This window comes from Vigna umbellata, chromosome 7, assembly GCF_029865625.1.
Source record: "Vigna umbellata cultivar VRB3 chromosome 7, Vumbellata_1.0, whole genome shotgun sequence".
In the NCBI taxonomy this organism is placed as follows: Eukaryota; Viridiplantae; Streptophyta; class Magnoliopsida; order Fabales; family Fabaceae; genus Vigna; species Vigna umbellata.
The window spans coordinates 27,460,117-27,484,558 of NC_142171.1; the positions used below are offsets into that span (position 1 = coordinate 27,460,117).

Sequence of the window (24,442 nt, forward strand, 5' to 3'; positions counted from 1 at the left end):
CTCAATCATGATAATGTATAAATGTCTCCTTTGAATTATTTTTATTTTGATAACATGTTGTATAGATGATTAAATTTGATTTTATGAATATCAAAATTAATTTTTAAAATTAAGTTAAATAAATAATTTTAATTAAAATTTTATAATTAAAATTCAAAATATAGGACAATAAATTTTATAGGGATTACTTAATTATTTAAGTCATTAAGAGTAACTTGATCATTAAGTCATTACTTTATTTACAAAGGATTATAATATTTAACATATTCATGTCCATTTTGTATGAATATTCATGAGTAGTTTCAATATATAAGATAAATAAAATAGAAGGCATTGGGACATTACAAGTTTTTATATGAAATTGAATTATTCCATATCTTATATAAGTCAATAACAATATTATTGTACACTAAAATTATTGCTAACAAAAAAATGTATTTGTTTAGACAAATATAAAGAAAAAAGAATTACCTTGTGTAAAAAAGCTGATGATTTTCTTCCTTTTCAATTTTGAATTTTTTTCTTCGTGTTCATTTTTGTGTGATTTGCAATTCACTCTGCACAATTCTTTTTATTGTTGTCGAACTCAAATGTGCACATGGTTCACAAGATTTTTTAAATTATAAGCTAAATTAGTAGGCTGCATTTTTATTAGTGTGTTATTAGCATAAATTAGTAGGTTGCATTAAGATAGTTAATTTCTTAAACGATATAGAATTTATTAAAACATTTATTACTAATAAATACAAGAAATGCACAAGATTTAACGTAAGTTTATATATATAAATAACCATCCTAGATATTTTGATTCCCTTTTACAAAAGTTAATTATATGAACTTCTAGATAGATGGATTACATAATACAAGAGAAAACTTATTCATTTCCAGTTTTGTATTTTTTTCTTTTTCGCAATTACCTATACAGAGCTTTTTGTTATTAATGGATTCAAATTGACACTTTGTTCACAAAAATATTTATTTTTAATTTATAAGTTCAATTAACATAAAAATATTGTATACTTACAATATAACCCATTAAACAACACAATAATTAAAACATAACACAATTAGTGGATTAAAATTAGGGTTAAATATGTTTTTCGTCCCTTAAGTATCACACGATTTTGGTTTTAGTCCCTACTCGAAACTTTGATGGTTTTTAGTCCTTTTAGTTTTGAAACTATTATAATTAGTCCTTAAAATTAAACGGCGTTAAATTTTTGTATGAGATGGCTAACAGTGAGCCAGGTGTGTGCCACGTTTGGGGTTTATCATCTCTTTCACACCCACCAATGTTTCCTCTCTGAGTCTCCATTTTCATCCAAGCCAGCAGCTGCATTGGCAACTGCAGAAGCAGTGGTTTCACCAAGACCAAACCTAACAGTGGCCGCCACCAAAAGCGCAATCAGAGACCCTTTTTTATATCCATATTCTCCACCATTCAACAAAAACCCAAATTCAAAATCTGCTCTTTCCTTCAAACACACCCCCAACCCTAACTGTACAACCTTTGCAAACCCGACAATGAAAATTGAAAGGAAGTATAAAAATAAATTTAAAAAAATAAAAAAAGAAAAGAAAATCCTAACATTAAGGGAGATTTTTTTTTTCAATTGGGGAAAAGTAGTTTTAGTCGAAGATTTCGGCGAAGGATTTCCGACTCCATGTCTGTGAACGCGGCGGAGGCCTCGATGGACAGGTTGACGCCGCCGTGCTCCCCAAACTCGTGACGCGTGAGGGCCAATGCAGTGGTCGGACCCATGTCGCGTGTCGCGTTCTTCCTCTTGGCACCGCCGTCCGAAACTACATCGTTGGTGTCACAACGCTTCCTATTGGCCACCACGTTTTCAGCCATGATAATCGGAAACGAACGGGGAAAGAGATAGAGATAAATTAGATTGGGGAAAAGATAGATAGCAGAGAGGACAAGACTTTCCCTCTATTTATTTCTTCCTTGATATCCCTCCTTCACCTTCCTTTGCATTTGCTGAACCTGGACCCATATTTGTTTGGGAGCAGCGGGGCCAAAGATTTCAAGTCAGAACCAGAGGGGAGTATTCCTGCGAAATGGCCATTCTTGCCATTGAATATAATAAAGCTGGCAAGTGCGGATCCAACCAATTAAGCGCATCCTGCAAATATAAAAAAGTACAATAAATAAAAAGAAAACCAACGTGGCAGATAGGGGAGAGGACAGCTTGGATAAAACGTGGTCTCGCCGTTTGCCACATCTACTAAAAGTTAATGCCGTCCAATTTTAAGGACTAATAGTAAGAGTTTCAAAACTATGAGGATTAAAAACCATCAAAGTTTCGAGTAGGGACTAAAACCAAAATCGTGTGATACTTAAAGGACGAAAAACATATTTAACCCTTAAAATTAAAACAACATTAATACCCACCCATAGTGATGATGATCTAGAATTGGTATTGATGTATTCCAGTTATACTACAAATTATATAAGTCATTACATAATGATAAGTAACTAGTTTCACATCAAATTTCCTTCAAATACTTGTTTGGTATTTGTTCTGCCAAGTAAATATAGAAATGTCCCATAGCTCCAGTACGAAACTTGTTTTCATATATGGATTCTAGCGTTAGAATTTCTCCATCTGCGATCTTGACAGAACCGGGTTTTGGATAACAAACTGACATTCCAACTAGGTAACCCTTTTCATTTCCTGCTTATTTTCCAGTTCCGTATTTTGGATTTGAAGTGCATAAAACCCTTCCATCCTAAGTTAAGCATAATCATAAAAATATAGATGATTCAATAAACTATTTAATTTCTTATAAAGATATATAAGTACCAACAAAATTTATTCTTGATGAATATATGAATTAGGCAAAATTAAAGGTAAGTTTATCTACATTATATTGCTTGTATGGGAACAACAAATATCAAATATTACCTGTCCATATAGAGTAATGTTGACAACACCGGTGTGCATATGAGCAGTGCCATATATAAGATAACCACCTTTTGTCATTGGGATGTCTGCTTTCTTAACATGTGGGAAGTCGTTGTCATGATTTCTCGGGATTGTATACTCTGCCTATAACAAATTGAGGAATTTATTTTACTCACAGGAATGAAAAAAGCAATTAATACCTTGATATTTTTGTTTGGAAAATAAATTAGTTTCAAAAGTTTGCTTATAATTTGTAAAGTATAGTATGTATTGAATAAATCATGTACCTGGCAATCATGAATTGGTGTAGAACCATTTGATCTTACACGATCAGTTGAATCAAGTATGTAGAACTTAAGAGGCACTTGGTGTTCATCCCAATCAACCCACCTTATTTTGTATCTTAGGGAAAGCTTTCTTGTTGGGCCACGAAAATCATTTCTTAATTTGCATTGTACGTTATCTTGACAACAAAAGAGTCCTCCTTTATAACTTCTAGACAACAATTGACCATTAATGCCTGTCGTGACATTGTAAAAGTCTTTTGGGAGATTCACAAGCTTACACCTACACTCTGTACAACCTTTTCTATCATGTGTTCCACGTGTATCAATAACCATGATGCTAAACAACCATTTTTCTTTAAACCCGGACTTTATTTTTGCAGCATCACCTAATTCAACTGCAAAAGGATCTGGAAGATTTGAATGTGTTCCTCGTGATTCTCCACCCAAGCCCCAATAATGTGGAAGCAAAAAACCTTGGCATGCACCATCATTTCTTTCAAATTCAATACCATTGCGAAGGTTGTGAGATTGTTTAATGTAGTGTGACATGGTAATGTTTTCAATATATTTTACAGCAAACCAATGATGAAGGTAAGTTTCATACGAAGGTACTGAATTACCAACTTCATCAACTACTTCAACATCAAAACTCTTGACTCCAATGTGACCCCTTGGAAAGTTAATATCTAGTAATGTCTTCACTGCAATTTTTCTTGGTCCCACTTCAAATTTTTCAAAGAAAAAAGTAGTTGACTTTATATGATTTTCACCAGACTCTAAAATAACTGAGTGGGTTGTGTCAGAAAGCAACATGATTATTGAATGTAAAATCATAACTACTTTAGGTGTAAAATCATAACTACTTTAGAAATACTCCTCGTATTAACCTACACATAAATTGTTGCCATTAGCCATGAAAATATGTATATAGGATCATTCTTTTGATAATCATGTAGATAACATAAAATATAATGAGAATGTGAATTGGATAACATTGAAATGAAAAGGTAAAGTAATAGAACATTGATAAGAAAAAGTGCATACCATAAAAGAAAAAGACAATGCGTTGATCATGGTCATGATTAAATTTGTTCTTAGATGAAGATGTATGATCGTTCCAATTTTAAAGAGAGTAATTTTATACATATATGAAATTAATTACTAGTTTTATATATGATGGATCACTAAATAATGACATATATGGCATAACTAAATTTCAAATTGATGTTGGTTGTCTTTTTAGTTGAATGTGTACCGTGTTTGGTAACGTATTTAAACCTAAATTAACATGTATTTACCTAGTTTTGTAATTATTTGTAGATGTAAAAACTTACTAATGGTTTGTTTGGACAAACTTAACACATTTCTCTTCTGTAGGTTTTTTTTTTTTCTTAAATAAGAGTAATCACCCATTTTAATTTATGACAGTAATAAAGTGTTGGCTTAAATTATGGTTAAGAGATGACAATAAAAAATACGAGTCATATAAATTTGACAAAAGGAAGTTCAGTCAAATAAACGTATAAGAAAGAGAAAAAAAAATTATTTTAATAACATTAACTAATGGTGCTTTAATACATAATATATATAAAAGAAATTTTTTACATGGTTAATAATTAATACAGAGGGAGAGAGTGTTGATTGCGTATGCTTAATGTTTTGTTTATTACTATTCATAGTATTTTAGTAAGACATAAAATAATGTTTCTATATACAAATATTTTACATACCACCAAAATTATATAAGTTAAATGTATATTATGATTATACTTTAAAAATATATTGTTGATTTGTTTTATCCTTGAATCCTAACTACTAGAAACATAGATGTTTATAGCAAAACTACTACGAAGAACATAACCTTGTTTTTTTAATTAAAATAAACAAATAATACAACATAAAGGTTGTGTAATTTTATGTGCAACTCTACGATTGTGATATCACTTATATCAAATGCTGAAAAATAAATTCTAAATCTCATATACATGTTCTCAATGTAATGTGAGTCAGTAAAATGGACAACATATAAATAAAATAAAACAAAAAACAGAGGATGTACGACAATCAAATTATGACAATATTTTTATTTGTATAAAAGGTGTATATGCATAAAATAATCCTTGACACCAACGTATTAAGAAAAAATAGTTATCCCAAAGAGAAGCTGGCGTATTGAACAAAACGAGAACATAATTTTTTGTAAATATATCTTATCAATCTTTTCAAAACTACATTGGCTTTTAAGCAATATCACTCCTTTTATGGTTTAAAAGCTTATGAAATAGAAAAAAGAAACATTATCTTTATTTCTTGACTTTGTACTCACTTGATGGCTTATGAAATATAAAGTAGATTTTTTGGTTGCATCAAGTAATGGATAGGCACTCTCCACCATCCCTAAACATTACACACTTTGATCCATCCTTTGTTATAGTTTTATTTTTCAATTTTATTCATAGATTTTGGACTTTATATTTTAGGTTTAATTTTTCGGTAAGTCTCTATTGATAATGGTAATTCTTACTATTATGTAAGCATTAGTTTAGTAGCAAAATCAATTCTTTTCTATATTGTAACTTACTTAATCCTCTTTTTTATCTTTGTTTTTATAAATAAGTGTGTTTTGGGCTACATTTATATAATATCATCACTAATTACCTTATTTTGTAGCTAATATTATGCTTAGAAGAACCTCTACAATGTATAGAGCTTAACCAATCACAAAATCAAGCAAAACAAACAGCAAGAATTTTATAATGTTGTAACTGGGCTACAGTTGAGCTATATGTTCTCTGCAATGTTGTAGCTGAGGTGCAACTGAGCTATCTGCTCTTTGGAATGCTGCCGCTAAGGTGCAACTAGGGTGTACTACATGCTCTGTCATTGGAATTCTACCGTTGAGTTGCAGCTGGGCTACAACTGAGCGCTCTATTTCTGAAATGCTATAGTTAGGCTGTAGCTGGGTGTAGTTGAGTGGTGATGATGCTGATGTGGAAAATTTGGTCTATTTAGACCTAACACGCGAAGGGAAAGGAGTCTTTGTTTCTTTGGAGGTGCATCTCACTCAGAGGAGAGCTTGGAGGGTTGCTAGGGCTTGTGGGAACACTCCCTTCTTCCTCTTTGGTTCTTCATTTTCTTCCATGGCCATTTTGTAAGCTTAAAGGCTCTCCATGGAAATGGAGAGCCAAACCCATCTTGTTGGGGATTGTTGTAGCCTCTGAATTCTTGTTTATTTGTTGAATGATTTGATTATATATATACCTTTTCTATCAATTGCTAGTATTCTTGTTTCCAATCTTAAAGTTCGCATGTAATAGGAATGTTCATGACTTGGTTTTAGGGTTTCATGGATTATGGAGACGTAAGATGGAACCTTGAACTGAAAAAAGAGTCCTTGTGGTCATTGATTCTAGGGATGAAAGATGATTCACACGTTGTCTTAAGATCCTAGCTCATTAATGCGGGTTTGCTTGTTACATTTTCCAAGGGATTGGAGTTTAATAGGGAAAACCTAGGCTCTTTCACCTAAGGGATTAAGGCTAGGGTATTTTTGTGGATTGACTTTAGTAAATTGATGGAGAGGAGATGAAATTGGGTAAGCACAAGAGTGTAGTAGGTGAAAACTAACCTTAGCAATGTCATTTCATACCATTTCTAGTATAGTTCATTTCTAAGTGTCTTCAAACACCAAAGTCCAACCATGTAATTATGTGTAAATTTATCTTCGTGCACATGCTTGTAAATGGATGTTAAGTTCTATAGTCTAGACGAGTTGTTAATTGCACAATTCTTTAGTATTACGAGTCTCTTGGGAAAACGATACCTGGTCTTACCATGGTTTATTACTTGAAGCAATTTGGTGCACTTGCCGAAACACCCAACACCTATTTTCGTCCATAATCTCAAATAGGCCCCTTACTTATTCGGTGTCTCAATTGGGTCCTTATTTTTGTAAAATTGAAACAAATAGAGGCTTTCATTAAATTGGACAAACGACGTTTAAGATGGCGTTAGGTGTGAAGTGCATTTTGTATTAAAAAATGGAGTGCAAAGAGGGGAAATCAAATTTAATTAAGGGCAAAATGGGCAAAACAAATAAAATTTTTCTCTGCAATTGAAAATCGAAATCAGATTGGGGAAGATGGAGATAAAGCCTCATCTTGAGATTGGCTCTGCACTAAGTTGGAAATACAAGAAAAATGGAGCAAATTAGGTAGTGAATAAGTAACAATAGTAATAGTTGCGTGCACGTTTTCAAACCAAAACTAAGAAACTAGATATCCAAGTACAAACATGGTCACTACAAATTGCAACAAAACATTCAAACATTCAATCCAACACACAACAATACCCAAACCTAAAAGTCTCCATCTGTAGAATTTAAAAACCTTGAAATTCAACCCTAGATTTTCTTCATTCCACAAGCATACTCCACTGAACCAAACCATTCATTCCGAATCCGAATTCTTCACCTCCTTGCTACAAAAACAAACAACACAAGTAGGGTTTCAGAGTGAGCAACTGAAGGAATGAAGTCTGCAATCGATGGTTCAGCGGCGAGAATCGGAGGAAGCAAAAGACAGCTTATCGGACACACCGTCGTGCTCCTCCTCACCCTGAATTCGTGTCAACAAGGAGGCGTGGATTAGGGTTACTGACGGTGATGACCTAAGAGTTTGGTGGTGGCGTATTGAAGTGATTTGGGTTTTGTGTGTTTTTTGGCTTTGGGTTTGCAGGTCCGGCGATGGTGAGAATGATGGAGGTTTGTCGCGATGAAGGTTGGGCGAAGATGGTGATTTGGTGGCATGAGAGAGGAGATTTTGTGACAACGACGCATGGTGTTGAGAAGGTTGATGGTTGCAGTGTGGATGGTTGGTGAGACAGTGGTGGTGGCTAAGGTTACGGTGACGACACAAGGAAAGGAAAAGGAATTAGGGTTCTAAAGGTGGAAGACGAAATTGATTAAGCAATTCTTCCAATTTTTTAATTCAAAAGATAAGAAATTACACGTGACAAATCTAATTACTATACATACCATGCCACGAAATTTAAAATACTTTTGTCAGCATGCCACATAATAGCCTCTTAAACGAAAGACTTCTATTTGTTTCAATTTTACAAAAATAAAGATCCAATTGAAATAGCGTAGGAAACTTATTTGAGATTCTGAACGAAAATAGAAACCTATCGAAACATTAAACCTATATTTTAACGATATGTATTTGGTACACAACTTAATTTTTCGCACATTTTATTTCTTTATATTAATGTAATTGAATATTATATTTAATATATTCATTTAAGAAAAATAATTTAATCAATCAAAATATGAAGAATAAACATATAAAACCAAAGACCGAAACAAAAAGTTATAAACTCTATAAAAGCTGGGTATTAAAATAAAAACAATAAATCAACCAAAATTATAAATTATAAATTAATAAGTAAGTAAAATTACAAGTTAAATAAGTTTTGATACCTCCAAAATTAGACTCTCTCTTTTTTTTTTCAAAATTAATGCTTTTAAATAAATTTAGTGTTTTTAATATCTAAAATTTAATTAATAAACTAATTCCGTCATGAAACTTGTAACTTTTACATATACTGTGGTGATATGATACACGTACAAATTTCAAAATAATTAATTTCTTTTGTACCAAAAACTTATTTAATTAAATGAATATAATAAATAACATTTGTTCTTCTATTCAATTTAAGAGAGAACGGAATTTCTAAAATAAAAATATTATTCTTTTCTTTCTTCAATTTATTAAATTTTAAAATATTAGCCCTCTTCATGAAACCAAACCTATCATAAAAGTTATGGTTAAAAAGGTTGGTTTCTGGTTTAAACTCCTTAATTTGTCCGTACTCCTTTTCTCTGTATGGCTTCTACAAAATTCGAATTCAAAACACGAGTGAAAGAAGTGGGTATATATAAAAGGAACCCGTAAACAAACTTCATTCTGTCCCACAACTCTCTCTCCCCACTCTTTTTCCTCGCATTTCTTCACTCTTCTTTTCTTCTCCGATCTATACACTTATCTGAAATGAACCAAACCACCGTCGCCAACTTCGAAAAACCAATAGGATGTTACTCTCCATCGGTTCAAGTAATTATCATCTCTTCACCTATTCCTGCTATTTAATTTCTCGCGTGTTCATTTTAGGTACTAAATTAACTCGAATTCGCAATGTTAGACTAAAACATTGTTCGATCGATTTTCGTAACTAAATCAACTAGAATTCGCAATGTTAGAGAGAAGCATTGTTCGATCCACTGCTTTACTTTGTGTGTGTGCTTTTCTCTCATTTGTTGTGATTGGTTGCGGAGTTCCGTTTAGGTCTTGGCTGTAGCTTCAGGTTTTGTTCTCGCTGGAATTTGTTTGTTGCGTGGATCGGCTCATGTTGTGGACAACTTTGACCTAACGTGAGGGAGAAATTTAAAATGTGAAAATTAAAAACTAATTTCACTGGAATTTTGTGTATTTGTTTTGTTTTAATAACTTTTGTGTGTTAAGGTGCTAGGAATTCAGAGAATTGGTTTCCGTAGTGCCGCCGGGTGATGGAGTTTTCTTTATTGTTTGTAATTTTTTTGTTATAAAGAGTTTTTGTAGTAGCAAGTGCCGAATGACTGAGTCTGTTCTGTGCGCAAATTAAGAGAAGAAGGATTTGATTTGCTAGTTGTTGTGTATCAATGCATGTGATAATACATGTAAATTCTGCTTTGTGTAAGTTTTTATTTCAAAGTACTTAATGTGTAAGCATTTATTGTCAGATTAGGATGTCATGCTTTAGAAGTTTCAGCTGTGCTTGTTTTCTTCTGAAATGTAGGAGCTTATTGTTATTGATGATGTGCTCTCGGCCATGGTTGGCATTGAAGGTCGGTACATCTTAATAAAAACAGTTCGTGGAAAGAATGATGATATTTCTTTCCTGGTCGACCCATCAATGGATTTGGCCCTGCAGGTGAGATTTATCATAATTTTTGTGACCGTATTTTGAGCTGCAATTTCAACATTTGGTGTTAAAACTTCGCATTTTTCAGTTGCGAACTATCCAAGCCAAATTGGAAGTGCTCTTTACTCAACTTTAGAGGGTATTCAATATGTACAGTATCGTGTTGTTTAACTAGAGTTTTCTTTCAACATTTGTAACCTGTAAATGTTATTATTTTAATGCCATAGACTGCTGTTACGGAATGTGAAGCATCTATCTTATAAATCAAACAATGCATTCTTTTACTGAAATTTATATCGTATTTTTGGCAGAAGTTCAAATAAAAAGGTATCTATTTTTTTCTAGCAATAATGATTTTAAGTTTTCACCACCATTTAAACCTGCAATTGTAATTGGGCCCCCAAATTGTGGATGCAATGAAGACACAAAGGGGGAAGCTAAAGTAAGTGGAACGTATGATAGAACTATTCTGTAATAATGTAACTTTGGATTATGAACAATGTTGATGATGAACTTCATGTAACTGTTTCTGAGACAGTTTTGTATGTTGCAGGAATTGGCAAAACGGATATTCCCCCTTTGCAAGAGTTTTCTGTTGATTGACCAGTTTGTGGAGTCAAGGTCTCAGTTCCAGAATGGTCTGGTTAATCATGCCTTTTCTGCTGCATTGAGGGCTCTTCTTCTCGTAGGTTTTCCTGAATAGTGAGTCAGTTGGTCTTACATTCTGCATGAAATGTCTATTCATTTTTGTAGCTGGAAGTTGTTGTGCCATGTTTTGAATGTTTCTTGTATTGTGTTTTCTATTTCACAAGGTCTAAGTATGGGGAACAATTCCCTGTTCCTTATTTCTAAACAAAAAATACAAAGGTGAAATTAATTAACAAGAAAGAGTGCAGAGGTGAGAACTCAAAAATGAAGGAGGTGGGTGAGTACCAGATATGGTTTATGTCTACCATATATTATTATATTTGGAAGCAGCCAAACCTGGCCATAAAATTTAGCATAAAATTTAGCATAAAACTGTCATTAGAGTAAACCTACAAGTGATAATTTTTAGGCAGACTCAGTTGATTGCCATTTTGTTCTGTATTCTTGTGCCTTTTTGGTTGGTGTTTCTTCTTCCAACTTAGAAATGATTAGATTGAGTAAGCTAAACTGATTGTACTAGGCAATAATTAGTAACAGAGTGTTGATGGTTTCATTTATTGCAGTTCTGTAAAATCATATTGCTTTGAATAAAATACACTATTTTAATAAGAACATACTTTTATCATCATGGGGTTATCTTTACCAGGATTACCAGGCTATGGTGGCTCAGCTTGAACACCAATTTCGGTTTGGGAGACTTTCCCTTCAAGGATTGTGGTTCTATTGTCAGGTACAGATTTGTCTCTCTAGATTGCATGTAAATATTTGCCAAATGCTTTCTAATGGTTATTTCAATGATATTTTCAGCCCATGATGAGGTCAATGCAGGCATTATCCACTGTCATACAAAAGGCTTCGGTCAACAACATTTCTGGTTCAGCTGTGCTTAACTTACTGCAGAGCCAGGTAATGAAATTCCCTTGCAATTGTTACCATTCTCTGTATAATTCAACATTTCATTTGGTTTCATGAGTAAGGTTTTTATGCTCTTAATTCTCTCTATTATGGCTTATATTGTATCTAGGCAAAGGCTATGGCTGGGGACAATGCTGTGAGGTTGATGCTGGAGAAAATGACACAATGTGCAAGTAGTGCTTACATGAGCATATTAGAAAGGTGTCTCCTTGTTCTTCATCCCTCCCTATCGAATATATAGGTTACATTCTGTAATTCTATTTATCATTTCTGATAATGTATCTATAATTTTACCTGTTTCTTTTTCACAAGTGATAATAGTAAAACTTATAATAGTCAATGCCTGTATTCAATAATTACAGCTGCATACTCAGACATATATTACCCTTTTATTGATCAAATTAGTCTGGCACCAAACTTCCATGGAAAAGCACCATCCATGGTTGCATATTTCTTTAGTTTTTGGGCATGGAGGATATTGAAGGAAGAAAGTAGAAATGTATAAAATTGAGGTGGGTTTTGGTTAAGTAATTATTGTCTTTTCATTGGTTTGGATGTTTATAATAACAGGTATATTTTTTGGCATAGGAGTGGAGGATCATTGTTTTCTTTCTCATCCTATTCATTCCCTTTATCATACAAAAAGGAGCCTTCCTTCTCTTCTCATTCCCCCCTCCATAATCTTGATCCTTGCACAAGACCTTAGTCATATTGTCCAATCTTCTTCCCCATCCCCTCATTTGGTCAAATGACCTGTTGTATAATATTGAATAATTTTAATCTACGTAACCTTGACCTGGTCATTAATATGTGGGAAAACCATACACCTAATCAAAGTTAATGCTCAATTTTTGTGAGCTTTTTCATTGTATATTGGTTCATATCATACTTATACAGTCACAATATCCAAGCTTCGAATCTTCCTTTTCAATTGCTTTGCAAAGTATGGTTTGTCTTGGCTAATCATGCAGCTAACTTTGTTACTTCTGATGTTTGTGGCATCTGAAACTTTGCGAACAATGTGTTCAAGCTTGTTTTCCCACTAAGCCCAGTGTTTTTTTTATCAAATTCAGTTTTATTTGTTCTGTTGGTCAATTACCCTCAATTTCTAATTTGCTTTATGAATGCGATGAAGACATTTCTTTTTGTTTTCCTATATTGGTTGATAAATGAACATCAGTCAATCCAAATGTTTACACAAGGCCTTTGGTGCAGTAAAAAAAAATTAGCACTTTCATATAAAATTTATCATAGTGCTGACTGCTCTTGTTATTAAGCTTTAGTCTAATCTATTTAGGATTTAATTTTCTTGCAAATCTGGGTATTGAACAATACTGCAGATGGGTTTATGAAGGTGTAATAGATGATCCTTATGGTGAATTTTTCATCGCAGAGGACAAATCTCTTCAGAAGGTAGATCACTATCTTTATCATGAATAACTGTCCAAAATATTGAAACCTGTTTTTCATATAGTCTCAGTTTAAATTTCTCTATAGGAGAGTCTCACCCAGGATTATGAAGCTAAGTATTGGCGACAGCGTTACAGCCTTAAAGACGGAATTCCTAGTTTCCTTGCAAATATCGCAGGGACAATTTTGACAACTGGAAAATATTTAAATGTCATGAGAGAATGTGGGCACAATGTTCAGGTTTGTCACTGTTGTGCTTGTACTTGTACTTAGAATTAATTTTTTGGTTTCCTTGACTTAAGATCAGATGTTGGTATTAAAAATATTTTATTGTTTTAAAAGTCATTGCTTTGCTGAATATTACTACTTTTTACATTAGGTCCCTCCATCAGAAAATTCAAAACTTATGAGTTTTGGATCAAATCATCATTATCTTGAATGTATTAAGGCTGCTTATAACTTTGCTAGCAGTGAACTCTTGAATCTCATTAATGATAAGGTGAGTAATATAAATATGGTGACAAGTTTCTCAGCTTACATTCTAATACTTTTGCAATAGTTATCATTAAAATATCCAACTTGTGATGGTAAATGTGTTTTTATGTTTAGTATGATCTAACGGGAAGGCTGCGGTCAATTAAACACTACCTTCTTCTAGATCAGGTATGATCATGATCATCTTTGTTAATTTTGGAGACAATAATTAGCAATGTGGGCAAAACAAAACTAGCTATTAATTTTTTATGTGATAAAAAAGTGACACTTTCTTTTCACTTATTTTTCATCTCAAACTCTTGGAAATACAAAGTATAGTGGCATTTTTTGCAATTATTAACAAGAAATATCAATTGAAAATGAAAAGAAAAAGCAAATCAAATGCACCCTAAGCATAATTGACCTTCACTTTGAAGGTATAAGTTTTTTTGAAGTCCCACATCGATTAGAGATAAGGCCAATTTAGAATATATATATATATATATATATATGGGTGCAAACCTCATCTTACAAGTCGGTTTTGTAGAGTTGAATTAGACTTAAAGTCCACTTCTTAACATGGTATCAGAGCCATGAATTAGAGTCTATCCTAGTGAGATTTATGTTTGTTGGTCATATCATTCCACTTGCTATCGGATCGCTATCAGGTCATCCATTAATGTCTAGTCTCACGCATGAGATGTATATACATCAGCGTGAGGGAGGTGTGTTGGAAGTCCCACATCGATTAGAGATAAGGCCAATTTAGAGTATATATGTGAGTGTAAACCTCACTTTGGGTTGAGGTAGGTTTAAATCCACTTCTTAACAAGTTTGAATTGAAAAGAATGATAAACACAGTTCTAAAGGTAGATGTAACATCTGTTGCAATGCTTGTACTTGAGTTTTCTAAACAAATACCACTTGAATATTTTTGAATTGTAGTAGAATTTTGCATCCTTGCTTTATGGTCATGACTCATGAGGTTAGTCATAAAATTCAGTAATTAGACGGATTTAAACTTTTGATGGGGATAATGTCATTATTATTCGATAATTTTTGTTGGGTTGAAGAAAAGGGAGAGTGTTATTAGATGGAAAAGGGAGGATTTTAGGAAATTAGGAACAAACTAAGTTGGGTATTCAAGAATCAAGCATGTTCTATGCTTATTGGGTTGACTATCATATCCATCGGGCTTTATATAAATTAGAAGATGACCTTGTGACTATTTTCATAATAGTTTCTCTAGGGATTGTGATCTATAAATAGGGGTTTTATGTCAGTAGCAAGCCAATTGAAAGGAAGGAAATATTTCAATGGAAAACATTACGAGACTTGTCTATTTTGTAAATTTTGCTGGACCAAAATTTACTATTGGTTGCAATGCAACTGATCATTAAACCGTGTCTTGCATGAGCACATGACAGGCCAAATTCTTAATTAAGAAGTTATTACAACATGACTAACTTTATATCAATGTTAAATTATGCATTTATTTGTCGTGACATAATATTTTTTTAAAATCAAAATGAAAACATGGAGCATTTTCTTTTCTCAAATCAAACTTCTCCATGTCATGTGTATTCTATGTAAGTCTCTTGAATTCTGAAACAAAAACTTTTGCAAAATAAGGCTTTGTTTTGAACTTTCAGAGTTTTGGGTGTTTGATGATTTATATCATTGGAAGAAAATGTTAAGTTGATTTGACTTATTCACATAGGCAATATATTGTATGAGTAAACCCCTTAAATTGGTCTCGTAAGATTTTATTTGTTGATTTCTTTAGTCCCTTATGAACGACTATGAAGTCATAGACTACCTAAGCATCTTTTAAAGTCGGGGACTAAAGTTACTCATCCAAAAGACTAATTCAGGGGTTTAGTTGTGATTGCATAGATGCCTCTCAAAGAGTTAAAGAAATCAATTCGGAATGATAACATAGACTTCAGAAATAGCCTTTGTTTTGGATCATACTCATAGTTTTACAATACAGGGTGATTTCTTAGTACATTTTATGGATATTGCAAGGGATGAACTAGCAAAAAAACCTGATGAAGTCTCAGTTGAGAAGCTGCAGGTATAGTAATGAAATATCCTTCAATTTCCCATACCATTTTTATTCTCCTTGTAAATTCAAGTTGGCACTTGCCTATTTTAATTTTGAAAGGGATCTAGATTCTAATTTTATGTTTTTCCATTTTTCTTATATGGTTTTCCTCTCTCCCGTTTAGTCACTATTAGACCTTGCATTGCGTACTACAGCAGCTGCAGCAGATCCTTTTCACGAAGGCTTAACATGTGTTGTGGCAAGTAACTAATTCAGTTTATAAGAAACACTTTTAAGCAGTAAATTTCAGATTTTCACACACATGATGCAAGCATTTCACTTTCAGGAAAGATCTTCTTTGCTCAGAAGGTTGGGAACATTTAATGATCTTGAAGTTAGTCAGAGAAGTTCTACTGATAATGATTTGGAGGAAACCGTTAGCATCACTGGACTTGAAACATTTTCACTAAGTTACAAGGTCTTTTCTTCTTTATATGCTTCTGAGAGTTATCCTCCCATTTGCATCATTAATGTTCCTACCTTTGGTTCTGGTTTCAGGTGCACTGGCCACTTTCTATAGTATTATCACGTAAAGCCCTCGCAAAGTACCAATTAATTTTTCGATTCCTTTTCCACTGTAAACATGTTGACCGTCAGCTGTGTGGAGCATGGCAAATACATCAAGTATGTCTGTAGCGCCTTTATTTTATTTTGTCTGTCGTGTTCATTTCTACTCAGCATTTTTGGTTGCATATTGTAGGGAGTTCGTGCTCTCAATACGCGAGGAACTGCTATTTCCAGATCATCTCTTCTTTGCCGTAGTATGCTTAAATTTATTAATAGCCTTCTACACTATCTGACATTTGAGGCAGGTTTTATTTTTCTGATTTATACATTAAACTTTGAAGATCTTTCAACTTGACAGAAACTTCCCTTTTTCTATTATTTAATATAAGTATGTGTGCTTTAAATTGAAAATTTTTAATCTATATTTTTATGTTCAAATTATATTTTTATGATGATGTTAAATTGCAAAAGATTAATTTTAATATTCGTTTTTGACATATATAGGATTGGGTATAGGTGTTTAGCCTTTCCTTTTTATAAATTTGGTAGCTAAACTGACTAGCTTAGCATTTAGGTGGGTTCTTGATTTATGACTATTTACCTTATTTTTTAGGTTATTGAACCAAACTGGCATGTGATGTATAACAGACTTCAGACAGCAAATAGCATAGATGAGGTAAGTTTTTGTGTTCTTACTTTTTAGAAACCGATTCATACCTCGTTATGTGCATAATTCTTTTGTATACAAGTGGTACTCTTGCCCATGTACAGAAATAGTTATGATCAAATTGACGTATGAAGTTCCATATTAGAAGTATGGATTTTGTTGTATGGTTTACAAGGCATTGGGCTCTTCAATTGTAATGGCTAGCTTCTGTGGTGTGGTTCTCTAGGCCTTTATCAATTGATCATAGAGTTTCACCATATCACTTAGCTGTAGTAAATGAGTGAGCATTGCTATGTTTATCCAGGACTAGTCAAATGGGCGTACGGGGACTTAAGATCCATGATGGAATTATGGTATTTTGGTGTGGTGTTTATAAGGCCTTGAGATCTCCTACTACAATGGCAAATTTTGTGACGTAGTTCTTCCAATGTTCCTATCTGAGACACAGTTAGAAATTACTTGCTATGTGCATAATATGTGCGTGTCTGTCTTTTTTGTGTGTTTTTAAGCTGGGTAGGTTGGTAGATGTTTAATTCTTGACATTTTCTGTCTGAAACAGGTTATTCAACACCATGATTTTTTCCTTGATAAATGTTTGAGAGAATGCTTACTTCTTTTACCTGAGCTGCTGAAGGTTAGTTTCTGTTTGTTTTTGATTTACTGGTATTGTGAGTTTCTGTTTTTATTCTAATAGTTATGCAATTATTGTTTTTTTGTACTACAATGTAATTATCTCTTTTCCCTTGGAAGAAATATCTTTTAACTAGGGCTTCTGGGCAAAATTAACTAAATTGTACTAAACTATTGTTATATGTACTATAATAAACTAAAAAAAGCTGAACTAATTAAGATAATATCCAAACTGTATTGTTTTATAGTTTAATTTGAAAAAACTGAACTTATATCAGTTAACTAATAACTAAACTATACTATCCATTCAAACATAAGCCTACTGTGTTTAAAAAGCGGTAACTAAAATATATATCTAAACTAAACTTTGTATTCAAACATAAATATACTGGTATTCAAACATAAGCATAGTCAGTTTCAAAAAGCCGTAAATAAAATATATATGATTACAAACTTTAAATTGTGGAATTGAAGAAAAAATTATTTAAAATACTATTTATTTTATATTTAAAATAATAAAATGCTATATTTAAAGATATTATTTTATATTTAAAATAATAAAATGGTATATTTAAAGATATTGTTTTATATTTAAAATAATAAAATAAATAGTATTTAAAAAAGAATATCTACTTTATTTGTCCAATTTATTCACTGTCTTAATTGGTGAATAATTAAGATTATAAAAAAATTATTATGAAGCACAATGAATTTTTAACATTTGAATTTAACCACCAACTATATTTGTTAGGTGAATTTACCTATAATTTAAATCCAAATTGAAACTGTACTGTCTTGACTTTTATTAATATTGTAAACAATTATTTAAATTCATAACCTTTCAATACGTAACGCATAACAAACAACAATGGGAAAACAATTATTAGTTAACTAATATAAGTTCAGTTTTTAAAAACTGAACTCTTAAACAGTATAGTTTAAATATTATATTAAGTAGTTCAGTTTTTTTTTAGTTTATTAAAAATATAGTTAACCGTAGTATAGTATAGTTCAGTGTGTTATGCCCAGTCCTACTTTTAACTAAAAGCTTCATAATAGAAAACTACATGCTTATATAAATAGCATAACCACTTTCATATTTTTATGGCCAACATGAAAAGAGGACCTAGATCAACTAAAATTCAGTTCAATTAGCATTTATAACCAAAAACATAGTCAACCAAATTCATTTTACCTAACATGCAAAACCAACAGCATGACCGGAATATATTTTGATTGGCGGAAGCCTTAAATATGCTATGAAGATAAAAAGAATCATACACGAGAGACGAAACCAACTTGTGCATATGCCTAACTCCGTTTATTTTTGCAACATTTGTTTTTAGGTTTTTGAGTTGGTAATGCAATAAAACTAGACTTGGTTAGCACATAAATTGGAGAAACATGTAGTGGATACGTTTATAATAGACACTATGCAATATAATAACAAGTTTACTATTTATATGAAATGTGACTGTTCATAAATTTAGTAGGAAATACATTTTGTTTCTTGTTTTATTTTTGTTTTATTTGTTTATCGGAATGGTTCATGATGCTCACTCACGATTGATGTTTCTCAATTGCAGAAGGTGGAGAGGCTTAAATCCATGTGCCTGCAATATTCAGCAGCAACGCAGTGGCTTATATCATCTTCTATTGATTTAGGTGACTCAGAGGAACCTGTTGATTCAGTTGGCTTGAATAAAGCCAAAAGGAAGTCAGGTCAGGTCTTGAAGTCAACAACCAAAAATGTGGCAGTCACTGATTCTGTTCTGTAAGCCCCGAAATCAATAGATTTGGCAAACGTGCTACTTATTTTATTCTATACTCTGATTATTTCATGTCATTTTAACGTTCTGACCACATAATAAATGATTGCAGCAAATTTGAGAAAGAGTTTAACACTGAGCTTCAGAGTCTTGGATCTATCTTGAGCAATAACTCCCAGGCAGAACCATACTTGGCTCATCTTGCACAATGGATTCTTGGTGTTAAAAATGAACAAAATGGTTTATGAATGGCTTTAACTTGCAGTATGTAAGATAGCAATTATGCACAAGGTAGCGTGATTTTCAGGTATAGGTCACTGAGGCCGATAGTTGTGTTTGTACCGATATTTCAGAAAAATAATCCTTATTTTTCAAGTGTTCTTTTTTCTCAATTTACTTGGTAATTAATGATTTGGCTGTCAAAGACAACGATATATATAGTGTAATGTGTTTTTGTTCTGAGTTAACTATTCCAATAGTTACTGTTACTGTTATATGAATATATTGTGTGTGTACGCTGCAGCTTAACTAAGAGAGAAGAGACTATATTAAGTTACAATATTTGGAGAACAAGGGGGAAAATACTGTGACACTAAGAAACTATTTTTTCAAAAATAATTTCAAGAATCACAAAAGAAGGTAAATAATAGACAACATTAACAAGTCAATGTTTCAAGAGTATTTTATGTAGTATGGTAAGATGAATTTATTAGCAATATTTTTATCTGATTTGAATTAGTACTTTAAGTTAATAATCTCTGTAATAACACATCTTTTCTTAGAAACATACTTCTTTGTCAGTCTCTTGTATGCCTTAATAGTAGTCCTTGATCTTTAAGCTATCTCAACGTTACAAGACAAAACAAATTGTATAAAGTTTCTTTAACAATCAAAATTTGCCAACTTTTTGACAACCAGACATGGTGGATGATAATTGGTTCATTTCAAATGTTACTTTTCCAAAATAAAATGTATGTTGAGAATATTTTGGGAATGTACTTTTCGCAATTACATATCAGGAAGCAAACATTTATTTTCATTTGTGATCTCACTTTCTCTCCCTTGCCCATCTCTCTTCACCATTGTTCTTAGTGGTCTCACTCTCTCTCCGTCGTCTCTCTCTCCACCATTGGTCTCATTGTGTCTTCACCAAAATCTCACTGGATTGTTGAGAAAAAATGTCATTTAAGTACTTTCGTGTAAGTTAGATGAGCTTCATAAGCATTTCTGGCCATTTTCTGTCCTTGTAATCGATTACCAGAGAAAAAATGGTCATTTGTACAGAAACTTTAACTATACTTCCCAGCTGAATGAACAACACTCTCCAACTCTGTTTTTCTGACCTTTACTGCTTGTTTTGTTCTTAACTTTCTCCACCAAACTCTAAATGAATTGATTCTTGTTTTGTTGGAATCTAGATTCAAAGAGTTTTCAAATGACTACAAATTCATAATTTTTAGATGCAATTAATTTCCTAAAAACAACATTTTTCTAAGCTTCCTAAATGAGTTTAATTTCAAGTTATTGTTTCATGTTTGTTATTTTAGATGAGTGAGTGAGTTTAATGGTCATGAGTGGTGTTTAGTGCACCAATGAACATGTTACCGTGCACAAATTTTAAAAGGAAATTTCAATAAGTAATAGATCTGTGAACAAGAGGGAAAGTTATACGTATAAGATAACGTGTTGTCAACTTTGACCTTTGCTGACTATTTTAATGATAACTTTTTCCACATACCTCCAAATGATGTGGTTCTTTTTTTTTTATTAGAAACTAGACTCAAAAAGATTTCCAATGACTACTAATTTGTAATTTTTGGACGTCTTAGTAAGTACAGTTAATTCCTTAAAGTTAACGTTTTACATATTCCTGTCAACTCTCACCTTTGTTGGTTGTTTTACTCTTAACAACTTCAAATGAGTTGATTCTTTTTTTGTTGGAATCTAGACTCAAAGAACTTTCAAATGACTACTAACTCATAATTATTAGACCATAGTACTAGGTGCAGTTAATTTCCCAAAAACAAAGTTTTTGTGAGCTTCCTAAATGGTCAGAGACTTCACCTACCTTGGTTCAAATAGCTCTATGCATTGTTTCGTCGCCAATTGAGTAGGACAAACTGTGTTTTGACATACTTGACACCATCAATGATAAGAAACAAGAGGTATCCATGAAAAAATTGGAAAACATCACCCGTAGGAACACAAAAATGACTTTGGGGAGTCAAGTTCTCCCAATTAGGGAGTAACGTGTAACTTTTCGTACAAATCAGCAATCAGCCCCTGGTAATAGATTACAAGGGGTCTTGTAATCGATTACCAGAGAAAAAATGGTCATTTGTACAGAAACTTCAACTATACTCCCCAGCTGGATGAACAACACTCCCCAACTCTGTTTTTCTAACCTTTGCGGCTTGTTTTGCTCTTAAATTTTTCCACTGAACTCCAAATGAATTGATTATTGTTTTGTTGGAATCTAGATTCAAATAGTTTTCAAATGACTACAAATTCATAATTTTTAGACCATTGTACTAGGTGCAATTAATTTCCCAAAAACAACGTTTTTCTAAGCTTCCTAAATGAGTTTAATTTCAAGTTATTGTTTCATGTTTGTTATTTTAGATGGGTGAGTGAGTTTAATGGTCATGAGTAGTGTTTAGTGCATCAATGAACATGTTACAGTGCACAAATTTTAAAAGGAAATTTCAATAAGTAATAGATCTGTGAACAAGAGGGAAATATATACGTATAAGATAACATGCTGTCAACTTTGACCTTTGCTGACTATTTTTAATCCTAACTTTTTTCACAGACCTTCAAATGATGTGGTTCTTTTTTTATTAGAAACTAGACTCAAAAATCTTTTTAAGGACTACTAATTTGTAATTTTTAGACATCTGAGTAGGTACAGTTAATTCCTTAAAGTTAACGTTTTACATATTCCTGTCAACTCTCACTATTGTTGGTTGTTTTGCTCTTAACTTTCTCCACCGAATTCAAAATGAGTTGATTCTTTTTTTGTTGGAATCTAGACTCAAAGAGCTTTAAAATGACTACTAATTTGTAATTTTTGGACATTTGAATAGGTACAGTTAATTTCTTAAAGTTAACGTTTTATATATTCGTGTTAGATTTGAATAGGTACAATTAATTTTTGTTGGTTGTTTTGCTGATAACTTTCTCCACCGAACTTCAAATGAGTTGATTCTTGTTTTGTTGAAATCTATACTTAAAGATCTTTCAAATGACTATTAACTCATAATTTTTAGACCACTGTACTAGATGCAGTTAATTTCCCAAAAACACGTTTTTTTAAGCTTCCTAAATGAGTTTACTTTCAAGTTATTGTTTCATGTTTCTTATTTTATTCTATTTTATTTTATTTCTTTATAAACTTGCAACCATCAACCATGACCAACATGAGTCATCCATTGAAAAAAAGGACAAAGACAGCCTTAAGCACAAAAAAATCACCATGGGGAGTCACGTTCTCCCAAGTGGGGAGTGACTTGCAAGGTTTTGTACAAATAGCCATTAAGCCACTGGTAATCGATTACAAACACCATGTAATCGATTATCAAGGCATGTATCGGCTTCAAGTGCTGAGGGACTTTAACTACCTTGCTAAAACACTCACATGGGGTCTTTGCTCCATAATAGGCTGGACAAAGATGAGTTTTGATGCACTTGCAACCATCAACCATGACCAACAGGAGTCATCCATTGAAAACAATGGACAAAGGCAGCCTTAAGCACAGAAAAATCACCATGGGAGGTCACGTTCTCCCAATTGGAGTACCTATTAAGCCACTAGTAATCGGTTGCAGGCACCATGTAATCAATTATTGGAGCATCTCTTGGCTTCAAATGCTGAGGCACTTGAACTACCTTGTTGAAACACCCACATGGGTCTTTGCTTCACAATGAGTTGGACAAAGTACAATTTTGATGGAGGTTGGAGAGAAGACCGAAATGAAGAGGGAGAGAAGAATGAAATCTGAGTTGAAAATGGAGGGTGCACATAGAGGTAATTTCGGAATCTCAAAAAAGTAAATCTGCATCCCTTTTTACCACAGAAAAAAAAAATTTACGGTTCAATAAGAAGTTAACACGTGAACGTTGTTAAATTGTTGTCAAATTTTAATTGTTAACATATTGCGATCCTATGAATTATGTCTCTTGCAACAGATATAATTAGAGAGTTTTTTAGTGTATGCCAGAGACTTAGATTACATATGTGTTTTGTTTGTAAATTCTCAATTTTAGATAAACAAGGTATTTTAATTTAAATATAAAATGAAGCAAATATTTAACTAGTTTTTGGAGTTATTGAATGAAATATATTTATGGAAAAATATTTTTTAAGAAAATTGTGGTAAGTCTGGATTAATTTATTATTTTAGTTATGTTTTCGGTTTGTATAATCTGGATGCATTTAATTCATGACTTCGATAAATATAATCTAATCCAATTAATTTTTTGTGTGAATTAGATTAGACGGGTAACTAGATCGAGTTGAGTTTTATTTATATCTAATTATAATTGGATTGAGCAAAGAGTTAATGAATATTAAATTTAATGAATCCGATTCTACGATAAATGTATAATAAAAAAATTATTTATCTAATTATATCATAATAAAAAAATGTATATTACATTATATATATATATATATATATATATATATATATATATATATATATATATATATATATATATATATATATATATTATAAGCATTGCAATTATCTAATAATTATTAAGAAAAACATTAAAAACTGTTTGTAAAATATTTTTCTTAAAAAATAAATATTTTTTAAATTACGTATTTCATCTAACTTAACCCAATTATAATTAGGTTGTTAAATTAAAATGATAAATTAGATTCAATCCGATTATATTCAATTATATTAGATTAAATTAAATTAAATTAAACTCGACATAAGCACAAGTTGAACCTCTAATTTATCGAGTTGTCATTTTGGGCCGCACTTGTTATAATTGTTCCATCATGTTAATTCTGATCTATAGCTTTCTTATTGTGGGAGGGAGTGAGAGTTATGTTTTTATTTGGATATCCAAACTCACTGTTATTGGTGGCAGTGTTTATTGGAGAGGTTTCTAATTTTGTGGCTTATCAAAAAGAAAAATTG

General features: G+C 32.1%; 1 protein-coding gene and 1 pseudogene across 2 annotated transcripts; one reads left to right on the top strand and one right to left on the bottom strand.

Annotated features, from left to right (window-relative positions):
- Positions 1-2,496: 2,496 nt before the first annotated feature.
- LOC124832780 (uncharacterized) lies at positions 2,497-6,844 on the bottom strand (annotated as a pseudogene).
- A 2,281-nt stretch (positions 6,845-9,125) lies between these two features.
- LOC124832783 (Spc97 / Spc98 family of spindle pole body (SBP) component) lies at positions 9,126-19,756 on the top strand. Of its 2 annotated transcripts, XM_047307069.2 has the most exons (19): positions 9,126-9,315; positions 10,037-10,171; positions 10,716-10,847; positions 11,457-11,540; positions 11,618-11,716; positions 11,835-11,926; positions 13,066-13,138; positions 13,223-13,375; positions 13,515-13,634; positions 13,745-13,798; positions 15,603-15,686; positions 15,841-15,915; positions 16,003-16,134; positions 16,215-16,340; positions 16,417-16,524; positions 16,837-16,899; positions 17,450-17,524; positions 19,107-19,294; positions 19,402-19,756. In XM_047307069.2, exons 1-19 carry the CDS (start codon positions 9,253-9,255, stop codon positions 19,535-19,537), a joined length of 1,992 nt encoding a protein of 663 aa, XP_047163025.1. In that variant the 5' UTR covers positions 9,126-9,252; the 3' UTR covers positions 19,538-19,756. The 2 variants fall into 2 exon arrangements, with proteins under 2 accessions (XP_047163025.1, XP_047163026.1); XM_047307070.2 differs by lacking the exons at positions 9,126-9,315; positions 10,037-10,171 and having other exon boundaries at positions 10,726-10,864.
- Positions 19,757-24,442: the final 4,686 nt, after the last annotated feature.